Here is a 22907-nt window from a genome sequence, read left to right on the forward strand (position 1 = left end):
TTAATAGGTTAAGGAGAACAACAGTTCTCATTCCAAACAGGTATAACAAAAGAGTGTAGCCTTGAAGAAAGGTCATGTGGGGCTAGTCAGAAAAGGGGTTTAAAACAGCCAAAGGGGTTTAAAACAACCAAAGCAAAGAGCAAGTTACTTGTTTTTTTGATAAGGAAAGTGTAATTACATCCTGTGTCGTCCTATTCAGATATGTGAAAATGGTTCAACTTGCCAATTTTACATTGATCTTCAGTTTACAGATCTAATATGGCCACAGTTGAACCAGAAAAAAATGCACTTTGTGAAATGATTTCAGTTTAGATTTCCTTATAAAGAGGCACTATTTTTTAAAGTTTGTATCTGCAATAATGTAACCATATGTTATATATGCTTTAAAAAAATCAATAAATAGAAGACATGCCATATTCCCATATGAATCTAATAGTTTTAAAGACTTTTTAATTAAAATATGTAAGAATATTTTTTATTCTTTTTTTTTTGGGGGGGGGGTACCGGGTATTGAACTCAGGGGTACTTGGCTACTAAGCCACATCCTCGGCCCTATTTTGATTTTATTTAGAGACAGAGCCTTAAGTGGCTTAGTGCCTCACTTTTGCTTCGGCTAGCTTTGAACTCTCAATCCTCTTGCCTCAGGCTCCTGAACCACTGGGATTACAGGTGTATGCTACACCAAACCCAGCTATTTTTATTTTTAATGGAAAAAATATAAAAAAAAATTTTTTAAAGACGAATGTTAGAGGTTGCTTAGCCCCACCAGACAGTCAAGAAGTATACTTACTTTTCACACAATAGTTATAAAACAATTGAAATAGTGTCTTTGAAAACAGCAAATAAAAATTTATCAACAGAACAAAAATTCTGGACATGGAACCAAGTCAACATAAGGCCCTAGTTACACAGTCTTCCGAATGGATTTTTAGAAATGCAGAAATATGGTAAAATAATGGGAAAAAAATACACTAAATATCAAATGTGGAATGCAAAAATACATCTCAGTTTTAAAAGGAAAAGAAACTACAAAGAGAAATTCACAGACTCAACTACCTGACAATTAACCTTAAGATAAAAGTACAAAGTCACCATAAATTTACAAAACTATGAACAAGTGATATACAAAAAAATACATTTTAACATGAATAATCGTTAATATCTTGATAAACAAGTAAGTATGGGTTAACTTGAATGCAAAAGAAAATTTAAAAAAGAAAACACAAAAAAAATCTTGTGAGGAAAAAATTCTAACCAAAGAAGGCATGTTCTTTTAAAAAGCCAAATATCTTTTCAACACTGGTAGAATTGGACCTTTTAAAAAAAATTCATAACTTCTAAGAAAAATATAAATTTGGCACAATTTTTTAAAATTCTGTTTAATAAAATACCTTTTTATTTATACATTTTTTTCAATGAAAATGTGTTTTTCTTATCATTACAAATCAGAGCCCCAACAAGTTGGATAAGATTTTGCTTACGTACTTGGTTGCTCCATCGTCATATGTTCCCATCAAGACTATTGTTCCATCTTGTATGGCCTTCAGAAACTCAATAAATGGTGCCACATCTGAAGAAAAAGAAAGAGTGGGGGTTTTTCTTTTTAAATGACTGAGTAACCATCAGAAATAATCCCTAGAATTAATATTATAAAATGCAAATTATCCATAAAACAAGAATTTATAATGAAAAGAAATCTAAAAGGAAGACAAATCTTACAAAGTTTAAAAACTGCCTAGTTTGTCCCTTAATATGATCCCACCATCAGCCTACAATTTTCCAGTCCTAATTTATCCTATGTCTTTTGTACTGATATCCTGAGGCTGAGGAAAATCCAACTCAGAGCCATGACTTATAAAGTGAAAGGTATCACTCAGATACGAACAACTGTGTCTATGGAAAGCCTGATTCTGAGATCTGTGGATAAACTTCAGGAGAATGGCTCATGGACTACCTGAATGTATGTAAAATTGTTTGTATGGGAACTTTTCTAGAAAGAGGATACACTGCTTTCATCCAATTCTCCAAGAGATATGTAATTTTTAAAAATATCTATAAACCCACAGATTTCAAGAATTTTCTAGATCTATCTTTTTCAATGAGCTGGGGCAAGGAATGTAGGGTATCACTAAAAGCCAAATTAATTACAGCAAATATCACAATCACATCACCTTGATATTGGTCCACAAGAACATCAAAATAAACCACTCAGTGAGTAAATCACCTCACATATGGAGTTGTCTACAAGGTCAGGTTGCCTTATAGCCCCCTAACACATTTCAAAGCTAGTTTACTTCAAATTTACTTAATTTTTTTTCCACAGAAAAGATTCCAAAGATTTTCTCTGAATATATATAATAATAATGACATTTTCAATTCAGAAAAGATGGAACAAACAAAGCAGCTAACAAATTACTCCCATTAAATGCAAAGATGGCAACAAACTGCAACTATTTAATTGGAAGACTATTTTCAGAGGAATTCACCTTCCTGTGATGAGAAGAGTGAGGACCACCAGAACTTCCTATCACACTACTGCTTCCAACAACAGCTTTCTAAAAGGCTCTCCATGTAACACATTTTGGTAAGACCAATTATGCCTTTACAATCTAAAGCTGATGGTAACATTTTAAGTTTACACAGTTTTGACAGCCATAAAATGTTCTTCACATCTTATTTGAGGAATAAATAATACACAGCATCTCATTTTATAAGAAATGCTATATAATTTGAATTGTTTGAAAATTCTCAACATAAACTTAAGGAAGCCTAACAGTGTTGCCTTCTAGGGAATATATATATGGGATGGAGAAGTGGAAACCAATTTAAAGAACTAAAAGATAAACCAGTGTTGGTCTCCCTTCCAACTCGAAGAAGAAACCCTTTCCTTTTGGGCATCATTCTTCTTCAAGCTGCCAGCTCCTTGCCTCTGTATGATGGTGTCTTTTCCCATTCCTTGAATGACTTCCAAATACAAAAGGGAAAAATGTTTTTGGATTGTACTAAGTCCAGTGAATTACAAAGAAAATATATTCCTTCTCTTGAATATTCATGTACTTTAATGGCCATACTCAAAGGTAGAACTAGGATGAATGGGATTACTATTTTTCTAAAACCTGATAGTTTATTTGTATATTTTGAAGGCTCCCACTTATATTTTTGAGACAAAATTATATGTAAACAAATAGTCTCAGTAAAAAAGGTTTAAATTGGTTATGGTGGTCTTTTATACATTGTTTCTAATTTCAGACAGAAAGCTCAAGGAGCCCAGGGCTTTTAATTAGTTGTCCAGTAGAAAACAGGACTCAAGTTTGTTGTTGTTTTTATTTATTTATTTATTTATTTATTAATATTTTTATTTTTTAGTTCTCGGCGAACACAACATCTTTGTTTGTATGTGGTGCTGAGGATCGAACCCGGGCCGCACGCATGCCAGGCGAGCGCACTACCGTTTGAGCCACATCCCCAGCCCCAGAGAGAATTCTTTTTTTTTTTTTTTTTTAAATATTCTCGGTGAACCCAACATGAGGATCGAACCTGGGCCGCACGCATGCCAGGCGAGCGCGTTACCGCTTGAGCCACATCCCCAGCCCTCCCTGTTGTTGTTTTTAAATCTTGATTTTATTCAAATACACACAACAGTTTTTCTAACAAAAATAAACTGTATACAATTTGATTATTAAAGTACAGCTGGACATTTAGTGAAAAGTTAGAGAAGCAAATGAACTAACACAAATGGTACCATTTTTCTCTCATTAATTGGCTACATTACATTGAGGTAATTTAGTCATATTCACACGTACCTCCTCCCCACATGTCAAAATACTTAGTGTCTAACACTTCTCCTGTTTTTCCTGAAAGAGATTGAATTCAGATTAGGTTATGAAATTAAAATATTCCATACATTATGAAGACAAATGATCTCATCTAATGACTGATGTGAATTCACTAGCACAGAAGAAATTATTTTGAGATCTTAAAATCTGAATTGTATATATCTGAAGGGTAGTTTTTAAACAGGACTTTCTTATTTGTTTATTTTATATTTGTTGCTTTTAGATATAGGTGACAGTAGGGTGTACTCTGACATACATAGTTGGGGTGCAACCCATTACAATTTTGATCCCATTCTTGTGGTTGAACATGATGTGGAGTTATACTGATTATGTATTCATATATAAACATAGGAAAGTTATGTCTGATTCATTCTCCTGTCTTTCCTATTCCCATCCTTCTCCCTTCCCTTCTTCCCCCTTTGTCTAATCCAATGAACATCTATACTTCCTCTTCCTATCCTTCCTTGTTATAGGTTTCCATCCATATATCAGAGAGAACATTCGACCTTTGGTTTTTTGGGACTGGTTTATTTCACTTAGTATGATACTCTCCAGTTCCATCCTTAAATAGGACTTTCTCATTAATATTTTACACCAAAGAGTGGCAAACATAATTCACTGTTACATACTATTTCAATTCAAAGTTAAGTATATGTGTTATCAGCTTCCCTAATTTAAATCTTTTACAACACAGAGATAGCTACTTGAATCAGATACTTTTTTATATATTAAAGACATTTTAAAATAAAATGTGCATTTTCCCTCATTAAAATTGATTAAATAGACAGATTTTAAATGTTTTACTTAAGAAAATGAAGAAAGATGCAAAAATTTACATCTTGTTGTGAAATATATAAAATCTACTTTCCTATACAACAAATGAGTAAGGTGGATAGTAACCACTACCACCTTTTATGGCTTTATGGGATACTTATAGTACCAGAGCAGAGAGGATCTGCATGCATATAGCCCTTGCTTCATGGCTTGGATATTCAGATCTAATTCTGCAACACTGAAGATGGCCAGGATTCAATGAATTTATGAGAAGCTTGTAGACAATATTGAAAAACTACAATAAATTCTCAATCTTTGTTCCTTCTTCTACCTATCCAATGAATAGTCAGTCCATTATCCTTTGTCATTTTACATACCTTCATGCCTATCTCCCTATCTTCATCATAATGACAAAATATGCATCAAATTTTCATTTAAAATTTAACATAATTTAACATTAGATTTACTGTTTTCTGATAATCTCAAAGAATGTTTTCCACAGAATGATCACTACTGGGATACTTTCAAGAAAACATGCTATAAATAGACACCAAGTCTCCATCTACGGTAGTTTGGGTGCAGGTAGAGGTTGAGAGAAGGTTTTCATTTCATAAGTGGATATAATCTGATTCCTTGACACTATTTTGCATTTTACTTTTAGGTACAAGAACATCTACTGAATATATCTATAAGCTACAATAACTATTCTTACCATTTGCCAAGGCAACATTGATCCCTCTTCCAACATTATTCTTCACACCACTCATCAAACTAAAAGGGAAAAAGTCAAGACAATTTTATTGGAATTAGATACTGCACATAAACACATATCACAAAAATAAAGTCATGCAGAAAATGAATATTAAATATACGTCAACTGTTTGACTCTGAAGAATAAAAGGCCTCTACTGAGTCAAAAAAGATAGTCTAACACAAATAATTTTAAACCAATGCTCTAAATAATATTTCCCAAATAATAATGCATATTTAAAAATACAGAGACTTAAACACTAGACTATTTCTTGCTGCTCTATGCCATACTATATAATGCCATTTAAGAAAACCCTCACAGCATGTGGACATATGCATACATTCTTCACCATACTCAGAGAATTGAGGGGTGGGGGTGAGGGGTAACCAAACTGGACAATCTCTTTTCTACTTTCTGCAGTTCAGTGTAATATGAAGTGATGTTACCTAAATCTTTTATCACCTGAAAGCAAGAAGAGTGGAGGATCACTCTTCCATGAATGCTTCAACTAATTGTGAATGTTCTTCTGGTAATCGGCAACATCAACTGTGCACTGCTTACACAGTTACCAAATCTAATCACAGGCACCATGTGGTCTGCCTGAGATAACCAACGTGCACTGGGACCTTGCAGAACACTACACAAAAAAAAATGATGTGGTGAAATGGAGGGCATAGTGGCACATTTGTTTGTTACCAGTTTAGTTTGTTCAGTTAGAATTATTAAGCTACAATTTTACAGGTACTTTCCATTTTTAAAATTCAAGGTAATAGTAATATTCCCAGGAGTGTGCTTCCAAATGTTTAAGAATTGGTTTAAAGTTAGGAGAATGAAGCAGTGCTCAGATATACAAGAGTATACATATGCACATGTATGCACGTGTTGATTTTTTATATCAGTAAAGTTTGTGCAACTTACAAACTTTACTGGTATAAAAAATATGCAACATACAATTTCACAAATAAAGCCTATAATACTTTACTGTAAATTCCACATAGTTAACTGAGTCTCACAGAATGTGTTAACTGATTTTCATAGAACTCACACCTGTGGTTAACTATGGTTGCAGCTGATGACTGAGTGCAGTTCTAACACAAATGTTGGATATTACTTGTGTTTATGTTAATGAGTAAAGACAGTAAAAATGAAGATTTATGTTGAAACTTCACTTGCCTTATGATGTTAGCAAGATCATACAAATATTTTTAAATATTGGAAGATGATTTCCTCTTTTGTGTTAGTCACAGTATAAGAACTACAGAAAGACACACTTAATTTTAATCTAACTTAACATTTTCTATCTCCTATTCCTAAGCGCAGATCTTGAGTCTGAAAAGTTTCTGTAAAGATTCAGAGCAATCACTAAAAAAGCTATACAAAGAGATGCACTCAAAACTGATATGAATAATAATAAATAAAAAACATCCACAAAGTTCTTAGGAAGGCTACATAAAATAGAAACAAATACAATAAAAATAACAAAATGCCATATTTGAGCCCTCACATATCAATAAGTATAATAAATGGAAGTATTTTAAATTCATCAAATAAAGACTGGCAGAGTAGGTTAAAAAAGGACCTAACTGTACCTTGTCTCTAAGAAATTCACTTAAGTATAAAGAAAGTGGTAGTGAAGTATAATGAAAAGAAAGAGTAAAACTCAATAATAAAAAGACAACCCAATTTAAAAATGGACAAGGAGCTGTAGTGGAAATTTCATTGTAGAAGGTATACAAATAGGCAATAAGCACATGAAAAGATCATCATTCATCTCATCCTAAAGGAGTCACAGATCAAAACCACAATGAGAGACTACTTCATACCTACTAGGATGGTGGTAATCAGAAAGTTAGGTGATAGTAAGTACTGGCAAATATGTGGAAAATTGGAACCCTCATCCACTACTACTGCTAAGGTAAACTATTGCAGACACTTTGATAAACAATCTGGCAGTTTCTAAATAGTTAAGTTACCATTTGAACCAAAATCCACTCCAGTATACACATAAAAGATGGACGTATGTGCATATAAAAACTAGTACACAAATTTATAGGAACATGATTCATTATAACCAAAGAGGAAATAATTCAAAGTCTATCAACTAAGGAATGGGTAAACACTGTGTTATATCTAGACAATGGACTATTAACCAGCCATAAAACAAAGGACTGGTCAAGTAACAACATGGATCAATCTTGAAAACATTATGCTAAATGAAGGAGTTAATTATAACCGACCACATACAATACCATTTATATGAAATATTCAAAATAAGAAAATCTATAGAGAAAGTAAACAAGTGCTTATTTGGGCATTAGGGTGGGGGAGCAGGGCAGGATGAGAACATAGGCAATAGCTAAAGGGTACAGTTTCTTTTTACTTTATAAAAAATGTTCCAAATTGGAAGAGGTTGCACATAGCTATGAATTAAAATAAAAACTACTGATTGTACATCTGAACCGAGTGTAGTATCAGGTACATAAATTAAATCTGAGAATTGCTTAAACTAGTCTTAATACACACAAAAAAGGTTTATGCTTTATTATATTACTATTGGCTCAACTGTACAAAATAGGAGGGAAGTATCCTAATGTATTTGCTGCATTCCTTTTAGAAATACACTGGATACAATAATAAGAAGTAGACATGAGGGCTGGAGTTGTGGCTCAGTGGTGGCCTGCTTTCCTCAAATGTGTGGGGCACTGGGATCGAACCTCAGCATCACATAAATAAATAAAATAACGAAAACTACTAAAAAAATTAGATACAACTAAGTTGTTTGATCAGTGATTAAATGCTACAGTGACATTTTCCGAGTACAAATCACATCAGAGGAGACTGTTGTGGTTAAACCCATCAGAAAGCAAAAAAAAATTAAAAATTAAGGTGATGTAGAAGCACAATGGCACAGGCCTCCCACAAGAGGGCAGCAGCTTATCAATTTTTAAAAAAATGAATTCAAATAGAAAATCTGAATCAAAAGCACTGAAGATTCAAAATGTATAATGGTTAGTTACTGCTACTAACAGAAGTTGAAATATTCTCTTTTACCCCTCATGAATGTCTGTACCACTCACACCTCCAGGAAAAAACGTAAAGGAAATGATTAGATCAATATCATACATCTGACAGTTTCTAGCTATTACTTAAAAGTTAGAACTGGGTTTGGCAAACTTAGTTGAAAGGCCAAATCCATTCAGCTGTGTTTTTGTTTTGTTTTGACTTGACTTACTACTTGTGAGCATAGAGTGATTTTTTAGATTTTTAAATGGTGACATTTTAAATTATTATATAAGTATCTACATAATAATGATTTTACTTCTTGGCCCTCACAGCCAAAAATACTATATAGTTTCTTGTTAAAACACACACACACACACACACACACACACACACACACACACCTCCTATATACTTTGTACCAAATATTAAGATTATAAGAGGTAAAGTATTTTCACTAATAACTTCATACAAACTGAAATCAGACAAGTATGCTTTAGATGAAAAATTTATATGTTGAACAAGAGTTCAATGGGTTCTCCAACATAAACGGGAACAAAACCTGCAAATCCTGTTTTGTGTGATGCCTGAGGTTTACACTCAGAATTTTCTAACTAATGAGGCATTTAAAATACATCGTAATCTCCAGAACATTACCTTGCCTTTACTTGTCCTTAATATCATGACTTTTTACTTGTCCTTAACACCATCCTAATCAGAATTGCCACATTTTATCTTTATCAGAGTTTCTCAAGCTTAGCCTTGATGATACTGGAGGCCAAATCATTCTTGTGGAGGAGCTAATTTGTTCACCGAAAAATGTGTAATAGCATCTAACTCTGCAGGTAACACTTCTACTGCTGTGATAACCTCAAATGACAATGTCACCCAAATCACCCCTGGTGAACCACATTGATATGGAAGAGTATTCACCAAAGTGAGTTTGTGTATATTAAAAGTAGGTGCAAGAAAATACTAAAATTTCTACTTATGTATTTTTATTATCTACTTACACATTTCAGAAGTTGTACAAGCAAAAAGGCTCATAACCAATTGGCAGGCAGTATCAAAGAGCTGGCAGCAATCAGCAACGGCCTCCCATTGTTCTATTCTACTTCTTACATCATTTTATATAGCAACCAGATCATTTTTTTCAATGTAAATGAAATCATAACACACCAATGTTTGAAAAACATTCAACACTTCTTAAGACACTCAGGAAAAAAAAAATCTCAGTCCTTTACCTTCATTGCCTACAAGTTACAATGGTTAAAGCTCTCTAGAGCTTTCCCATCTCAGGGCCTTTGAGCAAGCTTACCCTGCTGTCTAGAATGCACTTCTCCACTCTTCATCTGGCCATCTTCCTTCTTATCCCTGGTTGTCAGACTATACATTGTTCCCCAAGCCTCACACCAAAGTTGGACACCTCATCTTGCTCACTCCATCAGTATTGACCACATCTGCCTGCATAGCTGGTGTCTCAATTTAGGATCACTGACTAGAGTTTACTTTGTAAGTATTTGTTACCCCAACCAGACTATAAATTCCATGATAGGAAGATTATGCTTGAGTAATTTCTGAATAAATGAATGAATGATGCTTAGAAAATTCAGTCTTATTTAAACTTAATTTTTTTAAGTTTTTCATATAAAAATAGAATATACTGGACAAAACACTGGACAACTTGGTCCTTGCAGTCTCTCTACTAGGGATCCCTCACCAATTATTCAATTACTCAGCCCCTCAATGGGGACTCACTTCATGACCTGAGACCTAGCTATAAAAATCCCATCAACTATTTAATCTCTCTTGGGAATGGCAGAATGATTCTTGAAATGTGGTGGATTGGTGGTCAGCCTCAATTTTATGGTTAAAGAAACTGAAATAAAGTATAAATTCTACACGACATGCCCACCATGCTTGAACCAAATTCTCTGGTTTCAAGCCCAGTACTATTTTACAGGCTCCAATGCCCACAAACTTTTCTTTTCGACCTATACAATCTGGAGATAGAAAACATGCTAGTCAAAGAGTTTGATCTCTTTTTATTTGTTACTAAACTTACTTGCTTGAAATGGACAGAGTAGGTGCCCAAAGATAATTTGTGGGCTAACTGTTCCAAAAGAAAATTCTCCCTATTTTTTAGAATCAAGCTGGGGTCTCTTTAGTCAAACAAGGTACAAAGGGATTAGAAATGTTTAAAAACACCTAGGAACTTCAAAATCCCAAAGTGCTTTATTACATATCAGTAAAACAGGAGTAGTATAATGAGAAATCAAGGACAATGGACTAACAATGGATCACCATTAGCATGAGGGAAAAGAAAGGAAATGAGCAGAGACTATAAAGATCATCTGGTTCAAGCCCTCAATTTTGCAATAAAAGTATTCCATGAGATTAAATAATCTTTTGCTCAATGCAAAAGGGGCTAGAATAAAAAATAGCTTTTATATGAAAGAGACAAAGAGTTGGGAGGAACTGCTTAATTTGGGTAGTTTCCTTTTTAAATCTACATCACCTTGCTCTTTATTCTACAAAATCAAGTGTCACATTTACTATTTTATATAAAGTTCAAAAAAGTTCATATAACTAGTTTCCCAGGCAATCAGATTAAAAGCAAACAACTAAAAGTGGGATTTGCAACACAGAAGCACAGACTTAAATTATATGCGACAGCTGACACTGAAGTAGGATACTGTAGCATCTACAAACCAACACAGGAAACCATTCAGCTCAGGGGCAATTTACGCAACTATGGACCTGTGGTTATCACTGGATCATTTCCCACTTCAACAAGCAGCACTCAATTAAAATGAAAGGTGCTGGTTTGTAAGATAAAGTATTCATTATCCAGAGCAATGCTGTTGACTGAACTTTGCCACAATGGAAATATATCTGGGATGTTCAATTCAGCAGCCACAAGCCACACATGGCCATTGAGCACTTGAAATGTGACAACTGTTACTGAGGAAATAAGCTTTAAATTAATTTAAACAAATTAATTTTCTCTCTGGTATTTAAGAGAAAAGAGACACACTTGTTAGGTAGGTGGCTACTGAATGGGACAATGCAGATCTAGAGAATACACTCAAAGAAAATCCCTTGTCTCTACACAAAACTGTTTAAATGCTGTGTTCTTAGTCATTCTCTAATATACAATTCAGTAAATGCATGGGGGAATCAATTATATAATAATTGAAATAACTTTTCTTTAGAAGAAGCATGCCCAGTTTATTTTCAGATTTATTCAACTCAGGCCTATAATTTAATACACAGCACTCTTTAGAGCTTCAAAGAACACATACTTACACATTGTCTTCCAAGCAGATTTTGGGTCCCACCACATTGGCTGCTCCACTTGCCATTTTAAAAGCAAAATGTTTCTCAGGGCAAGCTTTTGAGATACCACATTTATATCTGGGAGGCTTCGTAGCTTTGGGGGAGAAAATTGGATTTTTTTTTTTTTAAAGAAAATAAGTTAGAGACTGTTTTTTTTTTTTTAAATCTCAACCCAGAACAGACATTATGTAAAACATCAAAATATACAAAACTGAAAAAATATGTTAGCCCTCTCTCACCCCAGAGGGCTTTGAAGAACCTCAACCCAAACAACACCACAACCCCAAACCTCCTGGGAAACAAGCTAACACCTGACATACATGGATCAAGTAACATGATCTTGACAAGTGTAGATGTATTTCATCTAATTTTTCTTGACTTTATTTTTAAATTTCAGGTGTGGGGAGATATGAATTGCTACTTTCCATAGATGCATAAAAACCTTCGGAGTCATTAAAGTTACATTCACTTAACTCCAGGATCACTAAAAAAACTTAATGTCTGACTTTCTACCCACATACTAGAGTTTGAAACTAGGATTCCTTTACTACTCCATTGCCTTTAGATCTTATAATTCTGGAAATGAGAAGCACTGACGGAACAAAATGTTCATTATGAATAAATACCAAGAATATTGAGGTTTCTAGGCAAATGGAATCCTCATAACTTTAAAAACCAACTTCTAAATCAGTTTCTGTTCACACTTAAGTTCTGACATTGCTTGAATATAAGCTCTCATATGCCTTAAGACAGAGTAAGCCATTTGTAAAATATTGAGATGAAATACTTACAACGTGCAGCTGTGTCCAATGCTGACCTTGCTAAGGGAGAAAAAAAAGCCACCTTTATTAAAAAGAATAAGCCTACCAGCAAGTATCCACTTTTTTAAGCAGGTAGAGCTTCTAATAGGCCTATAAAAATGTCTGAATGAGAGTGCTCAGAATACAACAAATAAAATGTGAATATCATATCAGAAAAAGATATTAGTAACTTTACACTATACAATTCATTACAAACATTTATGTAGATGTATCATGGAGGGTCAAGTTTTATTACTGATAGAACATTCTATGTTTTAATCTTTACATTGTGTTTTTAGTTTTAGTTACTACAACTTTAAAGTGCAAACAGCAAGTTACTCTACAAACTTATTTTTAAGTACTGGGTAAATATGATGTTTAAAAGTTGTTACTGCTATTTGGTATTTAGTATATAAGCATATAAAATCCCAGAGAATGTACATAATCCTGTCTTAGTGGAAGCGCATGGCAGTGGTTTTATTTCTTCAAGATATAAATGCATTGGGTATAATAAGAAAAAATTAAGGTTATCACTAAGAGTTTCATAATTTACCAGATCAAGGAAACCAGAAGGTTAAATCTTAACTCCAATCCAATAGATCTTATTCTGGCTATCCATCATAATTACATAGAGAACTTTCTAGAAGCACCAACATCTGATCATAGCTCAGGAAATTAGAACTTAGATCATCAAAGTACTGTGGACAGCCACTTCCTGATTTGGCTAATAAGTATGCAGTGTGATAAATGTCAGCCAGCTGTCTGACTATAAATAGTGACTTAGTTTTTACTTCTATACTATTTTAGATAATTGTGAATTTCCTATAAGCTCAATATTCAAAATGGGGAACAGAAAGTCAAAGCTGAAAGATAGGATCTAAAATAATAAGAATGAAAATGACCATGTAAGTTAAGTGAAGCCTCATTGATTCAAGAGAATACTCAGTAGAATATTGTTCATCATTAAAATCATAGATAATACAAAAATGTGGAAACAGTTTAATGAATGGAATAAAACAAAATAAACTTCACCCACAGCATGACTTTAAATACTAAAAATATTCATGTGATAAAAACAGAGCCTTAAAGGAATCAGAAAAATGTTGGTAAATTAGGGTGCTGGGATTTCTGGAGCTCATTCTTTCAATTTTCTTAAATTATGTCATTTTTTTCCTTTGATTTTAATCAGGAAAAGTAAGATATCTAGGCCAATGTTTACTTTATAAATGAAAAAACTTAAACTAAGGATGTGATAAGCAGCAAAAGGGTAAGAATTCTCAACTTCACTTTGTCCTAAATAAACAGGTGTCTTCCAGGTCAAGTGTTAGGATTCTTTAAAAGGAAGCTCTTTTGAAGTCAGGGATTTAGGGCTGGGCGGTGGCTCAGAGGCATAGCAATTGCCTAGTGTGTTCAGGCCCTGGGTTCAATCCCCCAAACCACAAAACAAACAAAAAACCAGGAATCTAACAAAAATTGGGTCCTAATTAGAATATGATATATTTCATGCTTATATAATTATGTCAAAACGGATTCGACTGTCCAGTATACCTAAAAAGAACCAATAAAACAACAGCAAAAACAAAACAGTCATCTGGTTACCCAACTTATGGTAATAGGTCAGAACAGGGTTAACTTGGCTCATTGATTTGATCACCTATGTTTTAAAGATAAAGGAACTGATGAGTTTACTGATTTTATTTGTTGTAGGTTAAAATAAGTTTTAACTTATTTTAAAATAAGAGCTAGTTTTTAAAACAATCTTTCATCTAATACCCAAACTCATATTGTACCACCTCTGAAAATAGGAATTTCTGAGCTCTTGTTCTTGTGATTATGTACACTAAAATTGCCAGGCCCTGGAAGCCAGGAGAGGGAACCTTTACAGCAATCCTCTGGCTATCTATAGGGTGTAGACTGCACAGACAAGGAGTCAGCAAGGACAGTGCTGAAGCATTCCAGGTAAAGACAGTCACCCAAAAACAGCAAAAGCAGATTCAGAGCAACTAAGAAAACATAGTGACAGGACTTGGGAATGGACCATGCAGGAGAGGAAAAGGGAGGAGTCAAGGATCTAGCTCAGGAGCTGGCTTAAAAAGCATTCATTTATTTATTCATTCATTCTTATGAGCCAATGAACAAAAATACCGTCTCCATACTCAAGTTGTTTATAATTTAGGGATGAGGATGCAGCTCAGTGAAAAGAGTGTTTGCCTAACACAGAGAGGACCTGGGTTCGGAAAATAGTACCACAAAAAGAAGATGCTTATAATCTAATTAGGACATGGGGGGAGGGTGAGGAATCAATGATGAATTCAGTGTTGGATCTGTTAATTTTAAGATATATTATGATATGAACCAATTAGGATATAAGCCTGTTTTATGTGCCCAAATTTTGTTCCTTTTATTGCTGAGTAAAATTTCAACTTATGGACATGCAATGATTTATTCATTTATTTGCCAGTTATTGGCCCTTTTGGTTGCTTATGATGTATGGCTTTCTGACCAGAACTGCTTTGAAAATGCATTGACATGTTCTATGTGGAAATATGTTAGTTTCTCTTAAATAATACCTTAAAGCGGGAATGCTGAGCTTGAATAAAACTGAATTTTTAATTTCACAGAAAGTCACCAAGGCATTTCCAAACTGGCTATACTATTTTATATTTCTGCTAGGTGATATATGGGAATTTCAGTTACTCCATATCCTCACCAACACTTGATATATTCGGAATTTAAAATTTTGTTTTTTCTAGTGTTATAATGATATATCTTACAGAAAGATACACTCACATGGTTTTAGTTTGCATTTCCTTAATCTCTAATTAATTTTCATTCATATATTATCTTTGGGAAAAGCTTATAAAAGCATTCTACATATTTTTAAGTAAAAGGTTTTTTTTTTTTTTGTTTTTTTTCCTCATTAAAAAAAGAAAAGAAGATACTTGGAGAGAATCCAAGTAGAACAGCATGAAGGCTAGCTGTAAACAGGCCTGGGATTAAGATATAAAAGGGAAAATTGGCAAACAGATGAGGTCATCCGGAGAGAGGATTTGAAAAGACACAGGGAGAGTCTCTTATCTTATCAATAAGCAAATATTGATCAGAGCACAGGAACCTTAAAAATGTGGAGTGGCTGAGGAAAGAGAAGCAGAAGGAAAATCAGGGATGGCTCATCAAAGCAGTCAAATTAGTTTGTATATACAATATAAGATGTAAAACCAGTAGCTGCTATTCAATTAAAAAATACTTTACTGGAATATAATTTAAGGAAAATAACTTTGTTAGTCATTAGGTTTTTAATGAAACAACCTGACCTCCATTTAATGTATAAGGGGACAGACAGGATGCTTAAGATGACAAAAATGCTTGTGAAAGAATTTTCTTTCCAGATGAAAGCTCATTTTTATCCACGACTCATCAAAACTAAAAGCTCTCTACCATGCTTGTTCTAAGCATGTTAGCTTCTGGAGCCAAACAGGTAAGTTATTTTTTTGTAAATAAAAGGGTATTGTCCAAGGTAGGTTACAGGCACAATATACAAACACATAAATCCCTGCGCTTAGCAACTTTCATTTCAAACCACCTAACAATTTTACACTTAATTTCTTTCAATACATACAACAGTTCACCTCAAGGAATAATAGCAAACATTTCTGCTTTAGTTATATCAATAAATGTCTTTCAGTAAGTTACTACAGAATCAGGATGACTTAGTTTTAAATAATATTTCAAGTGCAATTTTAAATAATATTTTAGTTTTAAATAATATTTCAACTGCAGGTAAATGGATGGAGTTGGAGAATATCATGCTAAGTGAAGTAAGCCAATCACCCAAAATCAAAGGATGAACTGCTATGTGGACGCTGATCCATAATCGGGGTGTGAGGGGGAACATGGGAAGAATGGAGAAACTTTAAACAGGGCAAAGGGGAGGGAGGGGAAGCGAGGGGGCATGGGGGTTGGAAAGATGGTGGAATGAGATGGTCATCATGCCCTAAGTAAATGTATGAAGAAACAAATAGTGTGACTCTACTTTGTGTACAACCAGAGACATGAAAAATTGTGCTCTATATGTGTACTATGAATTGAAATGCATTCTGCTGTCATGTATGACGATTAAAAAAAAGAAAAAAATATGTATTTACTACTTACCAGTGGTTTAAATATGAAGGGGCATGTGAACTCTATAGAACGTTATTTACTGCAATAATATATGCAAAACTAATTTGAACTGTGTATAGTATATTTACTAGATAAGTGTCTACACTGAAAACTCACACATATTAAGTCAAGATCATGAATTAGACTGATAACTGTATCCATGTTCATATCCTGGCCATGATCATGTTTTACAGTTTCTAGATATTACTAATGGAGTAATACAATGGAGGAAAACAATTAAAGAGTATGCAAGATTTCTGAGTATTATTTCTTACAAATGCTTGCAACTCTACAACCCTCTCAAAATAAAATTGTTAGAAGATTGTGGGTTTTGTCTTTGTTTTGCTGAAGTTTGAACGAGGGTTTCGTGTTACTAAGCCAGCATTCTACCACTGAGCTACATCTCCAGTCCAAAAAATTATTGTTTTTTTAAAATCACAATTAGTCTACCTTAGTATTTTCAACTATTAAACTAGTATCAAAATTTTAGTTCTTTCTAGAAATAAGTTTATTTTTTAAAAATAATATTATATAAAAAACTCAAATCAAAATGATGTATAGAAACTATCAAGTAAGTTAGAGAAGTTGGAAAAAAAAAACGGAAAACTCACCAAAAAAGGTGCTTAAGATACAGATTACAGAAACAATCTCAATACTGGGCTAAACTCATTAATCTTTAATAAATGAAGTTACATGCTAAACAAATGACAAAGATAACATATATCCATCTTGGTTCAATAGCCTGAATGAGAATTAAAATTAAACCCCACAAGTTGAATTTTCATCAATTCAACTGACTGAAATCCAATAAGGCTTTTACAGATACAATGTACTACCTCAGTTATGATATTAAAATAAACATCTGCCCTCAGAGTACCTAAATCACACTGGTAAAATACAATAAATTCTTGCAGATTCTTAACGCCAAGAAAAATCAAAATGAAAAGAAGAGACAACTAAGTTAAAGTACTGTGTTTTTCATAACTGTGTTTTTGATCACCAGTGATTGCCCAACTAATGCAGCTCTACATGAATCCCACATGGGAAATATTCTTCCTTCTCACAGAAAAGTCAGAATGCTCAATGTATACATTTATTTTCACTCAATCAACATTATTATCTGCAGGGCCCAGTCCTAGATACTGCATTAGGCAACAAGATATTATTGCCCTCATGATCTAGTCTCTGTTGGGGGAAGACAAGACATATGAAAAAGAAAAAAATTTTTAAAAATTCTATAACGTTAAGACAGAATAAAATGATTAACAAAATAATGTATACTATATGATTAGAACAAACAATTCAAAAAAGGAGCAATAAATTCTAATAAGTAAAGAGGGGGCACTGATGTAAAAGTAAGAAAGATTAACAGACGATGGGGAAAGGAGAAAAGCATGCAGAGTACAGAATCAGCATAAGCAAAGGCTGATATATAGGACAGGCTTCGGTTCTATGTCCTAGCAAGTGAGACACAAGGGGTGGGGAGGAGTGGAGAGCAGGTCAGAAGGCAGGCTGGGGCTTTGACTGTCATCCTGAGCAGAAACTTTGCAGTTTTCCTCCAAGAACTGCAAGTACTAAAGGTTCATGAGTTTTGTGAAAATGACTCTGGCTACAGTATTGAGGCAGGCAGATAGTAAAGACAAGAAAGAGATGCGGAGACATTACTATGTCTATAAAAATAATTCACACTAGAGAGAAAAATCCCAACTAGGGAAGAGGTTTGGGAGGTGTGGGGGTGGGGAGTGGGTGGGGGGGGGGTTTGGGAGTGGGTGGGGGAGGGGGGTGGAGACAGCCATAGCTGGGGAATCACCAATTACATGTGTATGATGATTGTGCCACACTATGGCCACCCAGCCCTCTCTTCACTTCTCTGAAAACAGTGGGCCTTTCCCCAAATGGCCTATTTGTACCATTGGTCCTCTGCCTCCCTTCTCTCAAGGATCCTCCTTTTCTTGTCTTTTCAATGTCTTTTCACTGATTTGTCATTCACCCAATTTTCGCTCAAAGCCTATAGATATGTGAAAGTTGTTTACTTAAAAAAGAAAAAAAAAGGCACATGCAACTCGCTTCCACATCAAGCTACCATCCCATCATCATCTTCCTATACCATCAACATTTTTAGCAAAGTTGGTTACACACTGCCTCTGGAGCAACAATCAACAAGTCCTCAGAGCCTTCAATGTTGTTCCTGCCCTTCATTTGACTGAAAGCACTGTGCTCTCGAAGATCACAAGCAAAAAAAAGACTCAAATACTTTGTAATAACCACTTGAAGCAGGATCCTGGGTACTTCATTTTCAGATAAATGCCAACTGTTGTAAACAGGTTCAGGAAGAAAATGATCAGTATATTAAAAAGAAATGACTGAAAGGGAGGATTCCATTACTTGAAAAGATGAAAATGTGTAAGAAGGAGGTCTGAAGAACCAGGAGTGCAATTTAACTGTCTGAGAGATCAAAGATAGAGGAGAACTCCAGCAGACAGAAGTAAGGACAGGGTATTGAAATTACCTGGGAGGACAAAAGGCAGAATTCAGTGAATACAAAGAAGCACTTGTAAGTAGTCATGGTAAGAAAATGTTTGCACAGACATTGAGGAGTACATGTCAGAACTGTCTTCAGCTTGGATACTCAGTATGTGGTCCATGAACAAGAATCCGAGCGTCATCTGGCAGCTTGTTAGAAATGCAGAATCTCAGGCCACATCCCAGATACTGATCAGTATTTTCTGGAAGTTCTTTTGACATGAAAGCTTGATAAGTACTGGCATAGAGAATCTTAGATTAGATGCAAGAGAGTCTTTGGACCCCTTTCAATTTATGTAAAGCAAAAATCACTAGTCCAGAGATCTCACAGTGGTTCTCATTCAATTCTCCCTAATAGACCAAAATACTGTTTGTAGGTTTCACTGTCTCATTTTCCATGCTTAATTTTTTAATATCTTAAACACCACCACAGCCAAAGCTTAGTCAATATAAGTATAAGGATCTACAAAGGGTATAAACAGCTTCTCTAACTTCAAATGATAAAGACCTGTGGTCTCCAGAAAAGGTTCCAGAATTAATTTTATATAAGGCCATAGTTAAACATAAATAATGACTTCCCACTTAAATATGTAAGCATTAAGCTCCATTCTTTAATCTCATAATAAAATATTTACAAAACAGAAACACATTTGGTACTTAGTTCAATAAGATATGAAATATATAAATAAAATACTATGAAATAAAACTGGTTCCTGAGCAAACATTTCAAATTTCTTTCAAAAACTTAAGGATTTTGTTAAAAACTGGATTAAGGTACCTTTTGCTGATTACATTTACAATATAGAAACATTAAATGAATGAGTAAAAGAAAACACCACATAAGGAAAAATAAGGGTAGGAAAGCAGGACAAGTTTTATGACCCACACCTAAAATGCATTAATACGGCTCATAATCACTCAGTAACTGAGGGCGAAATTTGGGTCCAAGTTTTCTAGCAGCCAACTCAAACAGAAACAATCTAAGCTTAGGGATGTTATTTATCTTCTAAAATATACATTCAGCAGCCATGATTAATGCCTGAAAGCATGCATAAAATAAGCTTATTAAATATGTTCAAAATGTTGAAGATTCATGCTTCATATTGAATTAATTCTAAGACCTATTATGTATTTTAGAATATGTTACTGAATCACATTTACTGATAAAATAATTCCTTTCCTAGATACAATAATTACTTTCCTAGATACACTCAACAGCAGTAACTTAATATTGAAAACTGATAAAACTTCTGCTACCCATATCAAAAATTTGGTTTAAGAAAGGAAAGAAACAAAACTTACCAAAGAGATTTCCTAAACTTGTATCCATTTTTATTTCAAATACTTGAGATATAACATAAAATGTCAGTAAAAACACTGCCACGGCTACTATCAACTTTGCAGCACCTAGACAAAAGGCAGAAATGATCAGCATGAGTTGATGAACCCACAAAACTTTTGTTATACATTTCTTTTTTTTTTTTCTTTTTAAAGAGAGAGAGAGAGAGAGAATTTTTTAATATTTGTTTTTTAGTTCTCGGCGGACACAACATCTTTGTTGGTATGTGGTGCTGAGGATTGAACCCGGGCCGCACGCATGCCAGGCAAGCACGCTACCGCTTGAGCCACATCCCCAGCCCCTGTTATACATTTCTATGAAAAATGTAAGTTTCTTAAAAAAATTTTAAACTAATAAGCTTCTACTTTTTATCTACTAAATTTTAATTTTACTTGAGTTACAATAAAAGTTGTACTAACAATCCCATCAAGATAAAAAATGTTCCTGATCAAAGAATTCTTGAATTAGTTATCAATCCCAAAATAGGATTGGTTGAACAATCTGCCTAGTTTTATGTGAAGAAAAATTAAATATCTGTCATTAGTTTCAGGTTGACTATGCAACTGTCACAGCTAATGGAACCCACCAACCAACACCAAGTTTGTTGAATGCTGTACTACCAATCCTTTTCAAATATAAAGGACAATGCTATACAGGGATGTTACCAAAACACTAAACCTTTTAGAGATTGCAGGGCCTGGAGAATATCCACTAAACAAGCAGTTCTCAAGTAAAACATGACAGGCTTATTGTCCTGTCACCAACATACATGTCCTGGAGCTACACAAACCCTTGTGACAAACATCAAAATCTTCCTCCCCATTCTCAATACCTAGTTTAGGAAGGCTGTCTGCACTCCTGGAGGAATAAGTTGACATCTATCCCGATGTTTCATAACATGGCTACTTGGTGAGCTCCACAAGGGCAGACTCCTTGACTTTCATACCTCTGTATTTTCAATTATGTCAGAATATCTTACAAAGAGTCACTATTGACATTTCTACTTAATAAGACCCATCTTTTGTCCTTTTTCTTCACAGCTAACCAAATGTAGGGAAGAAAAGGACAAAAGTGCAAGACAGAAAAGGAAACTGAAAAGGACAACTAAGAAATATCTTCCTTGGGCTGGGGATGTGGCTCGACTGGCATGAGTGCGGCCCGGGTTCGATCCTCAGCACCACATACAAACAACGATGTTGTGTCTGCCGAAAACTAAAAAATAAATATTAAAATTCTCTATCTCTCTCTGCATGTCTGTCTGTCTCTCTCTCTCTCTCAAAAAAAAAAAAAAAGAAAAGAAAAGAAAAAGAAATATCTTCCTCTTAAACTAAGTATTTCAGAGACATGTGCTTATTTAGGAACAAAAATAATGTGTATCCATACATTCCCTGTTCCCCTCTCTTAATAATGGTTTCATTTGCAGTGATATAACAGAAGTAGATAGGATCAGCAGTCATCTCACTATTCTTAAAGGAAAAAAATGCCTAGAGGTGAATGCCCAAGATAACAGATAAATTAGTGCCATCATAGAACCAGAATCCAAGGATCCTAATAAAGACTGGTGGTTTATACAGTACTCTCTTCTAAAACCAAATTACCAATTCTTCTTCTAAAAAAAAAAAAAAAAGAGCTGAAAGTATTAGATAAGGAAGAAATAATTTTTTTTTCATTTTAAAAAGAATAAACTGCAGTTTTGGGGAAAGGGAAAGGAATGAACTGATGACTGAAGATGCTTGAAAATGCTGATTATGCTGAGAAGCAGTAGGAACTAAATTGCTGCTATGAAACACTATGAATGGCTAGGACTATGTTGGGACAGTGAGTAAATGGAAAATATTTATACCTTCCTCTCAATTTTTTCTGTGAACCTAAAACTGCTCTGAAAAATAAAGTTCAAAAAACAAAAAAGAAGAAACTTTCCATTAACATAACAATGAAGTGGCAAAGAGAAGCCACTCCTCTAAATCAGTCCCTGCCTCCCTCCTCGATTTCCTACATTTTTAGTGCATGAGCGAGCAAAATTCCATTGGGCTTTCAACTCTTCCCCACAGGATCAAGCCAAGTGCCTCATACATATTAATACTCTCAACAACTGTTTGCAAAATAGATGAACGATAACAGGTGGCATATTGTTTCTTGATCATTTAAGACTAAGACCAATGGCTTGAGGATTACATAATCACATGATAGTCTTACCATTTTATTTTCTAGCAATCATGGGCATACAAGCAGAGATAACTCTTCCCTATCTGTCCTATAAAGCAGATATGTGATAGTTTAATTGTTTAAAACTGAAATGATAATGCTTCCATTTTCCAAACCAGGAAAATGAGGCTAAAATTTTAGATTATTTGTCTAAGTCAGTGGTAGCCTTGAGTCTTAAG

The 22907-nt window shown here is 34.2% G+C and overlaps 1 protein-coding gene across 2 annotated transcripts in view; it reads right to left on the minus strand.

The window, feature by feature from the left end:
• Fam3c (FAM3 metabolism regulating signaling molecule C) overlaps positions 1-22907 on the minus strand; it is a 45336-nt gene that overhangs the window by 7662 nt on the left and 14767 nt on the right. For both annotated transcript variants that reach the window (XM_026388736.2, XM_026388737.2), the window contains exons 3-8: positions 20487-20591; positions 12492-12521; positions 11671-11794; positions 5323-5381; positions 3804-3854; positions 1486-1570 (exon numbers count right to left, since the gene is read on the minus strand). In XM_026388736.2, the coding sequence (XP_026244521.1) occupies positions 1486-1570; positions 3804-3854; positions 5323-5381; positions 11671-11794; positions 12492-12521; positions 20487-20591 (454 nt within the window). The remainder of the gene's footprint in view (positions 1-1485; positions 1571-3803; positions 3855-5322; positions 5382-11670; positions 11795-12491; positions 12522-20486; positions 20592-22907) is intronic.

This window comes from Urocitellus parryii, chromosome 3, assembly GCF_045843805.1.
Source record: "Urocitellus parryii isolate mUroPar1 chromosome 3, mUroPar1.hap1, whole genome shotgun sequence".
Lineage (NCBI taxonomy): Eukaryota > Metazoa > Chordata > Mammalia > Rodentia > Sciuridae > Urocitellus > Urocitellus parryii.